Source organism: Myotis nattereri (assembly GCF_964212035.1).
Source record: "Myotis nattereri genome assembly, chromosome: 1".
In the NCBI taxonomy this organism is placed as follows: Eukaryota; Metazoa; Chordata; class Mammalia; order Chiroptera; family Vespertilionidae; genus Myotis; species Myotis nattereri.
In genome coordinates, this window is record NC_138075.1 from 25,887,942 (window position 1) to 25,903,032 (window position 15,091).

The 15,091-nt window shown below is 48.0% G+C and overlaps 1 protein-coding gene across 1 annotated transcript in view; it reads right to left on the bottom strand.

Moving 5' to 3' along the window:
• Positions 1–1,556: 1,556 nt before the first annotated feature.
• SIPA1L1 (signal induced proliferation associated 1 like 1) overlaps positions 1,557–15,091 on the bottom strand; it is a 340,556-nt gene continuing 327,021 nt past the window's right edge. The window contains exons 21-25 of the mRNA XM_081100632.1: positions 13,511–13,757; positions 7,727–7,870; positions 5,695–5,809; positions 4,063–4,147; positions 1,557–3,509 (exon numbers count right to left, since the gene is read on the bottom strand). Coding sequence (XP_080956758.1) covers positions 3,366–3,509; positions 4,063–4,147; positions 5,695–5,809; positions 7,727–7,870; positions 13,511–13,757 — 735 coding nt within the window. The 3' untranslated portion in view covers positions 1,557–3,365. The remainder of the gene's footprint in view (positions 3,510–4,062; positions 4,148–5,694; positions 5,810–7,726; positions 7,871–13,510; positions 13,758–15,091) is intronic.

Below are 15,091 nucleotides of genomic sequence, written 5' to 3' on the forward strand. Positions count from 1 at the left end.
CCTTGGTTGCAGGCTCCTCCCCAGCCTGGGCCCTAGTCGGAGCTCATGTAGGAGGCAACCAATTGATATGTTTCTCTCACATTGATGTTTGTCTTTCCCTCTCTCTCCCACTCTCCCTAAAAATCAATGGAAAAATATCCTCAGGTGATGATTAACAACAAAAAATTTGCCAATTTACCAAAAGACACAGTGCTACATAATGGCTGGGATTTGAGACCCAGTCTAAGTCAAATGTCTTTTTCTAGTCAGAGAATGACAGTTCCATATGGACAGGTCATGAGTGGCATCATTCCTATGGGGGAAAGGCAGCCACGTGACTGTGGCATCATGCTTTAGAAACCACAGCTGGTGTGGAACAGCGTGCACGTTTGTGTGGATCTGTCAGGCGAGCCTTCTCGCACTTGAACCCGTTTGGCTCAGCGTGGGGGGAGCAGCACCAGGTTGCTGCTGGAACACGTCTGCTGTGAGATGGATGGACTCCGTGCAGGTCACTCTTCCACTTTTAACTGAAGCTCTGCCCTCAGACGCTCACTTTTATCCCCACGTGGAGATACTACTCCAACCCCATCCGATCTGTTTACAACCTGCAGCACATTTCCAGTGCAATCGGCCCCGCCAGCCAGCTCCTGAAGGAGGACCCTCTATCACTGTAGGCCAATGGCACCTTCTCCCAGGAACTGCCAACCGACGACCGAGGCCTTCAGAAATAATGTAGACACCCTCCAAACCAGGTAAGGATCATGGTTCTCAACCTTCTGGCCCTTTAAATACAGTTCCTCATGTTGTGACCCAACCATAAAATTATTTTCGTTGCGACTTCGTAACTGTCATGTTGCTACTGTTATGAATCGTAATGTAAATATCTGATATGCAGGATGGTCTTAGGCGACCCCTGTGAAAGGGTCGTTCGACTGCCAGGGGTCGCAACCCACAGGTTGAGAACCGCTGGGACAGACCGCTTTAGCACGTCAGAGTATCTTGTGGCATCTGGCGTCACCCTGTGCTGTTAATTCTAGAATCTGTAGAATTGTTGCACCAATTAAAAGGAAGAAACTCTGTTAGCTCTCAATTAGCTGCACCACTGGAGAGGAACAGTGACGTGGTAGACTTTGCAATTTTGTTTCCTTTGGCTTTGGAATGCACTATTTTCTCAGTAGATTAACTTTTCTAATTATATTTTGCACAGCCTACTATTAACTGGCATTTGTATTTCCTGAGCACACAACATCTAACACTGAGTTGGGGACACAGCAGCGGCCAAAACTGTGCTGGTCTCAGGGAATGGCAGTGCTGTTGTGGAAAATCCACACGTGGATAATGAACAGAGAACTAATTATAAAGTGCTCTGCAAATATTAAATCTGCAGCAGAGAAGGCAAATTAGGAATTCTCCACGGACATGCGAACAGAGATTAAACAAGCTTATTGAAATTCTAAAAGGGACAGAAACTTCCAAGAATCGTCTTTCGCGTTAATGGAGCCAGATGAAAAGATGAGGCCAGTGAGTGACTGGGTGGTCGTTCAAACAAGAAAGCCTCAAGCAGTAATACCAATGCGTTTTACAAGAGCGTTTAAAATGAATTTTATTGTTGGACTTTTACAAGTAGTCTTTAAAGGCTTCAAACAAGAACTCTGTTGCAAAACTCTAATAAATAGCTTGCCCCAAGTCCCCAAACAAAATGTAAAACAAAGTAAAAACTAAACTCAGGCGGATAAGCAAGCCTTCAGAATGCTTAAATGCTAGTGACATTTCTCATTGATAAAGAGATATCAGGCAATGTACAATCTCCTTCACAGACGCCAGAGACGATTGAGATCTTTACAGAGCACTCTGAAATCTTCCCATTTCCATAATAGAAATGTCACCAGGAAAAAAAAATAATCCCATGGAGAAATCACAATTATGAATGAAACTGTAGCATAAAAGTCTGGGGCTGGGGTTCGGGGAGGAGAGAGGAAAACCCACCCTGTTTCTTTCAGGGCTGGAGTGAGGAATGAGTCGGGGTTCCTTGGGGCAGGGAACGCCCAAGCAGATGACACTAGCTCGCTGCACGTTCCCCCTGAAAGGGCACAGGTGTCAGCTTCCTGACAATTATGAAGGCTAGAAACAGGGCCGCCAGGGGCTCCCCTGGGGTCAACACTGCTGGGCCCAGTGTGTGTGCTCTGTGGGGCCCAGGGCCTTGGAACAGCGGCCCCAAGCAGCTGCATCACGAGGCAGGAGAAGGAGCACAGGGGCCGTTTCTGCAGCAGAACCCTTTGACGGCCGCAGAGGATGCAGAAAACGCCGTGCTTCGGGTGCACACTGGGACATGCAGGTTTCAGAAGCCCATTCCACCATCACAGTCATTGCTCCTAAGAAGCAAGTACTAAAATTCACAACTTAACATCCGCTTTTCCTAGTTTCAAATACTGGTGAAATCTTGCTTTGGAGACAAGGGTTTATTAATTTTTTAATATGGTCATTTTGAGTGAGCCAAAAATACAATTTTGCTGCCTTTTTCATCGTTTAAAAATCTCCAACACGATACTTTTGGCCAAAATGCTACAGATAATATTGCAAGATGAAAGAATTCTGAAATCAATCAGTGTTTAGAGCCCGGAAGCTGCAGGGAGGCCGATTCCAATTGGGTGGGATTCACTTAAGCCAAACCGAGGGCTCTCGCTCCAAGGAGCACACAGCACCTGGGGCCATCTCCCCCAAAGGAAGGGAATGAGGGCACAAGGCAGGACCTGAGGGGCGTGGCCTGCAGGCAAGGCTGCCTCTCTCGGTAGGGCTTTGCTGTGGGATAATAACCCCGTCCTGCCAGTCTCTGCAGGACAGGAACCAACAGCACGGGCTCCTGCACAAGCCAGCCACAGAGGCAGGCCCTCCCTCCCCGGCATTTTAGGAATGCAGGTAAGGAAACCCCTTCCCCAAATACACAATTTTTAAAACCTTTTACTTTCCTAGGAACAATGACATTCGTCAGGATCATGAGGGGCAGCCTGGGTTGCTGGGGTTACCTGAAATAGTTAAGAAAGAGCCGAAGGAAAGAGAGGCAGATAAGCCGGGGAACCTTGTCCTAGGCCCAGTTTCTTTTTAAATACGTAACAGATAAAGATATTGTGCAAAAAATAAAGACATTCACATTTTAGCAGTTAAACTTTATTTTACTTTTTAAAATTTTTACTTTTTTGTTTTTCTTTTCTACAAAAGGCAGACAATGATTGTTGATCTGCAATTGTTGTGTGTGTGTGTGTGTGTGTGTGTACCCCCAAAAGTGGGCCGAGTAGGTAGGAAGCTGAGCAGGGAGTCTGGGAACGCCCAGTGGCATGACCAGGGCCTGCACAGCCTCCGCAGGCTGCGGCCGCTCCAGCCCGCCTGCCCTAGCTCATGTCGATGGTGTTGAAGACCCACTCCGTGAACTTCTTCAGCTTGTCGGAGGCGTTCTGGGACTCCTCCTGCAGCCTCAGGTTGTCCTCGCGCAGGTGCTGGACTTCTGCCTGAAGGTGGGCTTTGTCTTCTTTTTCCTGAGGCAGAGAGAAAAGGACTGAGCTTGGCACCCACCTCGCCAGGCGGCCGGGGAGAGGGGCTGTGGGTCTGTCTGCACCCTCCGCCCGTGTCCACTCTTCCTGCCACTACACTTCTGTAGCCAGGCCTCGTGTTCAGATCCGCTCACCCAGGGAGCAAGGCTGCCAGATTCACTACAGTTTATCTTGGAATGTGAACAATGTGTTTTGATGTCTTTGTTCATAAGGACTGTCTTGCAGTTTAGACTGCTGTTCTGGTGGCTGCTGCCTTAATACAGTCAAAGCCGCTCGAGAAACAAGACGAGGTGAAGGTCTCTCGGCACGGAGGTGCGGCCACAATGACATGTGGGTCTGGGCTTCTGACCCACGTACAGGGGTGGGAAGCTCAGAGGGGGCGGCTGAGGCTCGAGGCTTCCACAATGGGAACGCGTGAAGGCCTTCTTACACCACGTGGCCAGTGGGAACCGAGCTCCAAGGAGCCCCCCAAACACCCCCCTCTTACCCCACTAAGGAACATGACGTAGAGGGGCCGGCTGCCTGAGAAGACGCCTACCTTCTTCAGGTCTTCCCGAAGCATCTTCAGCATCCCCTCCAGCTGGTCCACCTTAGAGGCCAGAGTGGGAGAGGAGTCCTTACTGCTGGAACGAGAAACAGTCCACGTTGGCGGGAGCCTTCTGGTGGGGTTTGTTTGGCATTTTTTTAAAATGAGGCGGCTGTATTTGTAACATGGTTTTCAATGTCAAATTACTCAGGATGGCAACCCAATGTGCATGTTCACTTTAAAAAAGAAAATGGTCATCTCAACAAAAGGCCGTACAAGCAGGAACTACAGCCAATCCATGGCTTCCTTTGTTCCAGAGGCTGCATTTTTATAACAAAAGAACACAGGACAATGAGTGAAAATGGTCTCCGTGGCAGCGCGCTTTCTGGCAGGTTCACCGGGAATAGGTTCCTGTCTGCAGCGGCTTTAGGAAGAGGGGCTGATGGAAGTGCCACCTCGGGGCAACAAGGAGGGGTCTCGGGTCCCCAGAAAAGAGTCTGTGACTACTATCCAGCTGAAAGTTACTGGGCTCACATCTTAAAAAGAGTCTAAATATCTTTACTTTTAAAATAAGACTACATGTTTCAGAAGCTTGTCAGCCTACCCTTAATGTCTTATATTCTTTGCTATTATGATCAGCAAGCTAGACACATAATTTTCTTTTTTTTGTAAATACATTTTTATTATTTCAGAGAGGAAGGGAGAGGGAGAAAGAAATAGAAACATCAATGATGAGAAAGAATCATCAATCGGCTGCCTCCTGCATGCCCCACACTGGGGACCGAGCCCGCAACCCAGGCATGTGCCCTTGACTGGAAGTGAACCCGGGACCCTTCAGTCCGCAGACTGACGCTCAATCCACTGAGCCAAACCAGCTAGGGCAACACACAATTTTCTTATTCTCTCTGTGTCCCATGGCTGACCACTGAGATGCTGTAATACACAGCAAGTCCGCACTTAACACCACGCATAGAATCTGCAACTTTAAGTGAAACGACATGTACCAACCAATTTTGTCACAGGCTCATTGACATAACCAAGAGTTAAGTTGCTTCAATGAAACAATGTTTTCAAGGACCGCTGGTATAATAATGTCACATGTACATCCACTATCCTCACCACCTGGAACGGAGGGGGAAACGCCTGCCTCTGCACGTTATACAGAAGTCAAGTTCATGTTCTTAGCTCACAAGAAAACCCCCTGGGACTCAGTTATTGCTCATTTATTTTACATACACTCTTCAGGTACCCCGTGGCCCAGACCTAGTGCAGAGCTGGAGCTGCCAGGACGCAGGCACATTCATAAGCATGACCGACAGGTGGCTGCGGAAGGGACTCGGGGGCTAACCACACAGGAATCTGGGGATGTTTTAGCACAAATGACTCTTCTTACCCCGCTTCCTAACGCCCAGGGTATGAGTGTATAAAGCATTAAGTAAAGAATGTTCGTACTTCCCACTCTCAGCTACCAAGGGCGGGTTAACTGTGTTTACAGTGTTCAGTTACAGGTGTTCCAACTGAAACGGGAGGAGCAGGCACCGCGGTGATGAGCCCCCAGCTCGCCTAGGGGCCTCTGTCTCCTCCCACAGCTGCTGATGTAGTGATGTGTATGCAGGGGGGTGGTCTCACCTCTGGGTGACCCACCTGCTGTAGGACTTCATCTGGACCAGGGCCTGGTCCTCAAGCTGGTCGCTGTTGGATGCAGCACTCAAGGGGCGATGGTTTTCATCACTAGCAGCAAAGAAGGAGGCTCTCTGGACTGCAAAGGAGGCAGAAACGCTCAGCGGCTGGGAAACATCCTGGGCTCTGAGTCAGCATGTGGCCCACACTGATCCCCAAGCTCACAGGGAAAAACAGCTGTTCTAAGCTGCAACAGGACAGCAGTATTGTAACTGTCCTTAAAGAATAGTTGCTGTGCATCCATTTTAGTCCCCCTTTTCTCTTATCAAATTCTCCCTCTGCTCAATGTTTCCCTGGAAACAGGCCTTGTGCCACGTTTCCAGCCCAGGCTTCCCCCTCAGTGGGGACGCCAAGTGCGTCAGGAGCTCGGACTGGGCTTCCTGAGGCCCCCATGGCCACCCGGTGGGCTGGACCAAGTCCACACCCGTGTGCTTCCAAGTGTCCCAACTTAACCCTCGAGCCAAGAAAACAGAAGCAAGTTTAAAAACTCCCATTAGAAACACAAAACGCCTACCATTCTGTCTGTACAGTCAGGGCAGGAGAGACGGTCAGACAGGCCCAGGCTTCCCTGAGCCCCCACTGCCCTGGTTCCAGCCTCACAGCAGAGAGAGGGCGGCGACCCCAGTGGCACAGAATGGGGGGCAGGAGGCCGGGAGAACCTGGCTGCACCCACTCGGACTCTGCCCCATGGGGCAGGTGATATATGCACATGTAGAGACGGTGTCTATATAAACGAGAGGGACCCACAGACTGAAGTTTAAAACCGCGTTAGTCCTGGGACTGCGGTCAGCTACATGGGGACTCCTTGCTGACTGCGTCATGGTGGCCTGACTTCCAAGGCCTGATCAATTTCTCCTGCAAACTGGCGCTTGTCTGAACAGCTACTTTCAATTCTTCAAAGAAGAGCAATAAACACCACCCCCCGCACCCCCAAGAAATCATCTGCTATCATCATCTTTTTGTTGTTGTTAATCCTCACCTGAGGATATTTTTCCATTGATTTTTAGAGAGAGTGGAAGGGAGGGGGGAAGACAGAGAGGGAGAGAGAGACATCGATTGGTTGCCTTCCCCCCCCCCCCCCCCAAGCCTGAAACAAAGGCATGTGCCCTTGACCGGAATCAAACCTGCAACCCTTAGTCCTCAGGCAGTGCTCTTTCCCCTGAGCCAAACCGGCTAGGGCCTGTCATCCTCCTTTTATGAAGAACGGAGTGATGACCTTAGAATGAAGTCAGTTTATTCCAAAAAAGGCACCTGACAACCTATGTCAGCACACAAGACAGCACTGCAGTTTTACATACGTCAGCGCCGTCCAAGGACCATGGCCCTAGAGCAGGGGTGGGCAAACTTTTTGACTCGAGGGCCACAATGGGTTCTTAAACTGGACCGGAGGGCCGGAACAAAAGCATGGATGGAGTGTTTGTGTGAACTAATATAAATTCAAAGTAAACATCATTACATGAAAGGGTACGGTCTTTTTTTTTTAGTTTTATTCATTTCAAACGGGCCGGATCCGGCCCGCGGGCCGTAGTTTGCCCACGGCTGCCCTAGAGCAAGCACTGGGCGGGGGGCTGGCACGGGAATAACGCAGACAGGACACGTGCCCCCACCCTTTGGGGGGATGAATGTGGGACAGGGGCGGGCCCAGCACCCTAACAGATCCCATGTGTGTTCAGCAATGATGTCCTTACGATGTGATGAAGGACCACATTTTTCTCCTTTAAGTGACAGTTGGGACCCCCTGCCCTTCCCACTCAGGGAGGGAAGGCACCATGTTATGAATTCCTCCGGAGGACACATCAGGCTCCACCTACTGAATCAGAGGTGTGAGCCCTGCTGAGCGCTCAGTACCAGCTCAGCTGGTCCTGGCTGTGCCGGTGACGGGCGGGGGCTGTCGCTGTGTCCAAGGACACGGACTGAGGGAGACTGACCAGCACTCACACGGCAGCGTGGCCCTGCGTAGGTCCCAGCCGGACTGCTCGATCCCCAGTGGACTCACCCTCATAGGCCTTGGCGGCATCCACCAAGTTGGACCAATCCAAATCGGCAGCAGCGTCGGGCAGGGGCATGAGGCCGGGGTCGGGCATGGGCCTGCGGGCCTCCTGGACGTCGGTGAGGGAGCTGTCCGAGGCGGAGAACTCTCCTGCGGGAAGAGATGAGCGATCAGATGCTTCTCGGGCCACAGACACTCAGGAGCTGACCATCTCCTGCTGCCACGGCAGGGCTGGAAGTCGGTACCGAGAACGAGCTTCCAGTCAAGCGGGTCTCAGTGGCCTTTTCAAAGCTGAGCTCAGCTACAAACTGGCTTCCTCCAGTCTTAAGTCATTTTTTTATAACCTCCTCCTATCTCATTCCCAGCGGTGTGACTGGGGAAGGCAGTTTTCCACTGAGGAATCATGTCTGCTGCGGCAGGAGCTGCTTGTCTGCCTCGGGGTCCAGGGCAGCCCATACCTCACTTCTCCTTACGGGCCAGGAACTCGGGCTGGAGTAAGAGGCTCCTCTCCTTCCCAGGGATAAGCACCCCCTGGGCCACAGCAGTCCGACATCCGAGCCTCTTCTAAGGTGACAGTTTTTCAGATACAAATATTGAGCCATCGTAACAGCTGACCTCTGCTTGGCCTGGGCAAGCAGGAGCAGGCGAAGGGGCCGCCCCACGCCCCACGGGGGCGCTGCTACCGCTCCAGCTCGTGATGTGGAGAACACAGGGGGGGAGGGGCTCAAGAAGGCAAATGCGGCCAACAGGCCAGGAGGGGTGGGGAGAGGGCAGGGCGCGCAGTTTCGTGAGAAAGGCCGCCCAGAATAGGACTGGCACTGCTCTCATGCAGAATGGATGGAGCTCCCAGCTGAAATGCGCAAGCAACTCCAGAAATACCTGTTTACAAGGAGTTAAAAAGTTTCATCAATTATGAGAGCTGGTAAACCAGGGTATATTTAGTGCTTGTTTTCCCTCCCAAATTACACGAAGAACGGCTCTGAAGTGCAGCTGCTAGTTATTAACGTGCTTAAAATTAGCACGATTATGAGTTAATGGAAATAACAAATACTGCCAGAAATTAAATGCTCAGTTCTATTGAAACTTGCTCCCACCAAGGTTAAGTAGGTGGAACAGACAATTTTGTATGTCACTCATAATCCTCTGCCCTTTTCATTTCTGGGGTTCAGTTATCATATGGGGGGAAAAGAAGTCACCCCTCCCCATGGCGCACACTCATTTCCGTGGTATCCCACCACACGAGGCCAGGCCGCGGGACCAGCTAACAAGGACTGCTCAGCTTAGGACACGGGACCCGGCGCTGCTGCCCGACTTCCGTGAGAGCAGGAGGAGATGATGGGCAGGTGCTCAGGAGGCTTTCCCATCGTCAGGGCTGGGCCTGTACCCTGGGCTCCGTCGGCTGAACGGTGACTGTGGGTGTTCTGGGCTGCCCTCAGAATGGAAGCCTCTAGAAGATAGGGCCTGCACTGACAGACATGTGCAGAGAGGCCTTCACAAGGTTTAAAGGCATGCAGGGGCGTTAGAGAGGCACTCAGGGCAAGAAAGTTGTAGAAGCAACGGAATTCAGGGGGAGTGGCCCCAATGTGGGGACAGAAAGGGAGAAAGGATTCTGGCATATCGGGTCACTACCAGGAGGCTTTTTCTAGAGTCTGGATGGTAAAAAGTGCAGCTGAAGGGGGGGAGCTGGCATGATGCCCAAGTGGTGCCTGCAGGGCGAGGGGGGTACAGAACGGGAACAGGGAGCAGGACAGAGACAATGGGGGAACGTTCACGCGTGGGTGGAGAGCTCACAAAACATGCAGGGAGAAAGCACACCAGGCAAGCAGCAGTTTAAGGAAATACTGCTCCGAGAAGCAGCAGAGGAAAGGAATGTGGGTTTGAATGGACACAGAATTCCCAGAGGGGAATAAAAAGGTAGGGGAGGTGTATATATAACAAGCAGGAACACAGGTTCCACAGAGGTATCAGCTGTGCTGGGTCATAGTGGGGAGGGGAGTGCAGCTGGACAGAGGGAGGAGAAAGAAAAATAACTAATTTAAACCCACAGTCCCAGAATATGGCCTTCAGAAACCTGGGATCTAGTGCAAATAAGGCATTCATGAGCCAAAGGCAAACCCAGGGAGGTACCCCATCATTCATATGCCTTTTCCTCACATGCTTGCTCACTGATGAATGAATGAGCCCACAAACAAGTGGCAGAGACCACAGACAATCCTCATAGTTGGGGAAGACAGAGAAGAATGACAAGCCTGGGTTTCTATGGTGGTTAGAGGGAGGCAAAGGATATAGTGTCTAAGAAGTAACTAAACTACTATTAGCCAAATTTACCCAACCCGGTGAAATACTAATTCTCAAGCCTTTGTATTCAAATTCAAATTCAGCAGGCCTTAGGAAAGGCCTGGAAGTCTGTATCTTTAACGAAGATCCGATAGGGCAGCTTTTACATGCATCTGGTGCCCAGGATTTTGCGGCTGTCACCCAGGGAGGCGCCATGACTGGTGGCCGGGGGCTTGCATTCCTGGGTCCCCTGGGACTGTCACAGCCGGAGAGAGTGTTGCTGGCAGTCTGTCACCACCCGGCACTGCACAGACAGCAGTCTGAAACAGTCTCCAGTCTTTCTGTGGAAGAGGCTTATGTGCTTGTTCTGGGACTTTGGCCTAAGGAAGGCTCGGATTTGGCCTATGAAGGGCTCTCGGGGAACAGAGGCTGATAGGTGCCATCTTTCTTCTTTTCCTCACTCAGCTCACCAGTGTCTCCTGGAACAAGTTTATACACTCATCTGACACCTCTATTTTGTGACTGCCGCCGAGATGACACCTCTAGATGGCCTGGTTCTGGTGACCAGCACGACTTATGCTTGCAGTCCCACAGGATGTCAGATATTTGTAAACTTTAAAAGCTGCTGTCAGAAGATCTGGCTTCCTATCAGCCTGAGTGTAAGTACTGGCTGAGATCCTCCCCTTTAGGACTGTGACTGACAGGTCTTGGCATACCCTCAACTATGAGCGGTCACTAAAAATAAAATTGATTGCTTGGATATCACAAAGGTTTGAGAGAAAAGAGCTGGGGTGGGGATTAACAGTAAGGTTGTATCCCTTACATGAGGCCACTCCTTTAAGACATGGATGAAATATATACATTCTTCTCAAGCACACATGAACAATTATCCAAGATAGATCATATGTTAGGCTATAAAACAAGTCAATGAATTTAAAAAGATTCAAATCATTTCAAGCATTTTTCCCCACCACAATGGTATGAAACTTAAAATTATAAGAAGAAAACAAAAATTTACAAATATGTGGAGTTTAAACAACATGCTACTGAATAACCAACAGGCCAAAGAATAATCAAAAGGGAAATAAAAAAATACCATAAGACAAATGAAAATACAACATACCAAAACCAATGGGATGCAGCCAAAGCAGTCCTAAGAGGGAAGTTCATAGTAATAACTATTGAACAATTATTCATCAAAAAATTAGAAAACCTAGAAGAAATGAATACATTCCTAGAAACATATAACCTACCAAGACTGAATCATAAAGAAGAAATCTGAAGAGAGCAGACACACTACTAGTAAGGAGACTGAACTAGTAATCACAAACCTACCAATAAATAAAAGACCAGAACCAGAGGGCTTTACAGGCGAAATCTACCAAACATTCAAAGAAGAATGAAAAACTACTTTCTCAAACTCTTCCAGAAAATGGAAGGAATAGTTCCAAACTCATTTTACGAGGCCAGCATTTCCCAGAGACCAAAATTAGACAGGAATGCCATAAAAAAAGAAAATCAGAGGCCAATATCCTTGATGAACATAGATGCAAAAATCCTCAACAAAATATTAGCAGACCAAATTCAATAAGACATTAAAAGGATTCATGGTCAATTAATTTATAACAGAGGAGCAACGAACAGACAACGGGGAAGGGAGAGTCTCTTCAATAAATGGCGTTGGGAAAACTGAACAATCACATGCAAAAGAATGAATCTGGATCATTATTTTATACCATACGCGAAAATTAATTCAAGATGGATTAAAGGCTTGAATATAAGACTCCTAGTAGAAAACATAGGCATTAATTTCATAACCCACAGCTCTTAGGTACACCCCTTCAAATCACTTAGGGCAATGAATTCTTAGAGCTGACACCAAGAGCAAAGGCAACAAAAGCAAAAATAAAACAAGTGCAACTACATCAAAATAAAAAGCTGCACAGCAAAGAAACCACCAACAAAGTGAAAAGGCAACCCAGAAGTGGGAGAAAAATATTTTCAAATAATATGTCCGTTAACGGGTTAATATCCAAAATATACACAGAACTCACAACTCAAACCCAAACAATCTCATGACAAAGAGGATCCGAATAGACTTTTCCCCCCGACATTCAGATGGCCAACAGGTACATAAAAAGATGCTCAACATCACTAATCATCAGGAAAATGCAAATCGCTATCACCTCACACCTGTTAGAATAGCTGTTATAAAAAAGGCAAGATATTAATTTCTAGGAAAAAAAATAAAGGCAAGATAAAAATGTTGGCGAGTATGTGAAGAAATGGGAATCCTTGTACACTGTTGGTACGAATGTAAATTGGTGCAGTCAGTACGGAAAACAGTAAGGAGGTTCCTCAAAATAAAACTACCATATGATCTAGCACTTCTATTTCTGGGTATTTACCCAAAGACAATGAAAACACTAACTTGAAAAGACAGAAACACCCCCATACCCACTGCAGCGTTATTTGCAATAACCAAGATGTGGAAATAATCTAAGTGTCTATTGATGGATGAGCAGATAAAGAAGATATGACATCTATGCAATGGAATATAGTTAGCAGCTATAAAAATAAAAGTTTGCTATTAGCAACAACATGCTGGACCGTGAGGGCATTGTGCTAATTGAAAAAAATCTGACACAAAAAGGTAAGTCATGAGGATATAGAGCATGGTGACTACAGTGGGGCACAAGTAGGTTTACAGGTGTGAGTACAAAAAACAGAGTTCATTCTAGTATTACTATTTATTGACTACTAGAGGCCCAATGCACGAAATTCATGCAAGAGTAGGCCTTCCTTCCCCGGCTGCCGGCACTGGCTTCCCTCTGGCACCTGGGATAGGGCTTCCCTCCCTCCGGCCGCCAGCAGGCACCTGGGACCCAGGCTTCCCTCTAGCCACTGGCAGGCACCCAGGACCTGGGCTTCCCTCACAGCCCCAGTTTCATCTGGAAGGACGTCCCGGAAGGATGTCCGGTCTAATTAGCATATTATGCTTTTATTATTATAGATTGTATTATTTTCCATAGGAACAATTATAAACCTACTTTTGCCTACCATATACTGTACTGCAACCTGAAAGTTGCTAGGAGAGTAAATCTTCAAAGTTCCCATCACAAAAAAATAAAAAAATTTGTAACTATGTATGGCGATGGATGGTAACTAGACTCATTGTGGTGACCATTTTGCAATGTAAACCAATATCAAATCATTATGTTGAATACCTGAATTATAATGTTATATGCCAATTACACCTTAAATAAAAAAACACACACACAAGCATGCATCCCACGTGACTCTTATGGTCTAGTGAGGTTGAATGTTTGTCCCCTGTGGTCTGAGATTACTGGTGAGAGGCTAAATGAAGGAGGTACTGGTGAGCCAGGATAACCTGAGCACGCTAGCAGAACTTCCCCCAGCTATCATTCTCGGAGCAAAGTGAATGCCAGCCGGCTCTGACACTGGCCACCACCAGCGGGCCTACTCAGCTACAGCTGAACACAGACTTACCGTGCAGCGACTTCATTCCCAAGGTGTAGGAAGGCCTCCGCAGTGGAAGGGACTTGGGGAGAGAAGGGTACGTGCTACTGAAGAGGACGTCGTTGGGCAGGGCTTGGTCCAGAAGTGAGGCCCTTGAGGTGAAGAAGTGCTCCCTCTGGCTGCTGTAGATGCTCTCATCCGACAGCGTCCTGTGCAAGGCCCGCCTTGAGGTGGGGGTATGGGGGAAAGGAGACTGAGGCGAGGAGAGCGCATGGAACTGAAAAACAGGGCCAAGACAACAGGAGGTCAATTTTCCAGGTCACACACCCAGGGCCCAGAGGTTGGGGGGAATGAGCGGGTTAACAAAATCACTGCTCTCAGGCACACCCCGTCAAACCCCAGAGCCCAACCAGGGAGCCTCTAGGTCTACCACCTCTGTCTACATCCTTAGGGCCAACCCGAGATCCTGAGCCCACCACGCTGCCTATCAGTGCTCAGTGCATAACTCAGACACATAAGTAAATGAATCCATCAATACTGTGTCATGATTTAGAACAAGATGAGGACCAGACAATGTGAGCTGTTGTTGAATCCTGTGTCATTGACCAAACCATGTCATCTCTCTGAGCCTGGCTCCTTGTCTATGAAATGGGGCACATCATCCCTCAGGATTATTAGGAGGGTAAATGAAACACGGACTGATCACAACTTATATCAGTGGTGTTATGAAGTAATGTTACAGCCCCCAGGGAACAGCCGTGGAGCCAAGAAGGTGTCCTCAGATGCTTGTCAAGTGACTACATGTTTGCTGGGCAACAAAAGCATTTGATCAACACAATATATTAGTGTAAATAATAGCTGGCGCTTGGTAAACATTAACTACTATAATTATATTTAATGCGTTTTGGCGATATTTTATTTTTTGAGATAGATTTCTATTCCTGAAATGAAAACAGGAAGGTCATCTTTATAATTGACAAGTATTTATATAGTTTTGGAAAAATGACACATGTTCCAGATTCCAGATAGCTGTATCTCTTACTGATGTCTTTTGCCTTGGTGACCTGGTTTTAGTTGAGATTTTTCTGCAAAGAGCAAGCTTCTGAAAATTCCATTCATTGGGAGACAACAGACACATTACCAACATTTAAATATCCAGCATTCTGAAAGCCAACAGAGTATTTGGTCTGTTAAGAATAACACTATATTTATTCAGTTCCTCTTCGACTACTGCTCTCCTTGGCAGGGAGAACAATGTGGGGACAGCTGAAGGCCTGAGGAGGAGGCTGAGTCCTGGCAGGAAGCCACGCAGGGCTTTCCATGACACTTTGAAGGGGCAGAGAGACAATGATGCAGCAACGGCTCTATTTAGAGAGCTGAGCAAACAGAGTTGACACTCAGGTTCATTCATGTGCTAGGGTCTAACACAATTCCATTAAACAAACCAAGGGTTAAATCAAGTCAATACTACCCACAGCATGGCATGCACAGTTACTGCATAAATATTTTAAAAAACAGTAATCAAAGGCATTGTAAATGAGCCTCAGGTGTAGCCAATTGTGTAAAAACTGTGCTCACTCTTAAAAATGCATGATGAGCTAAACCCAAGGT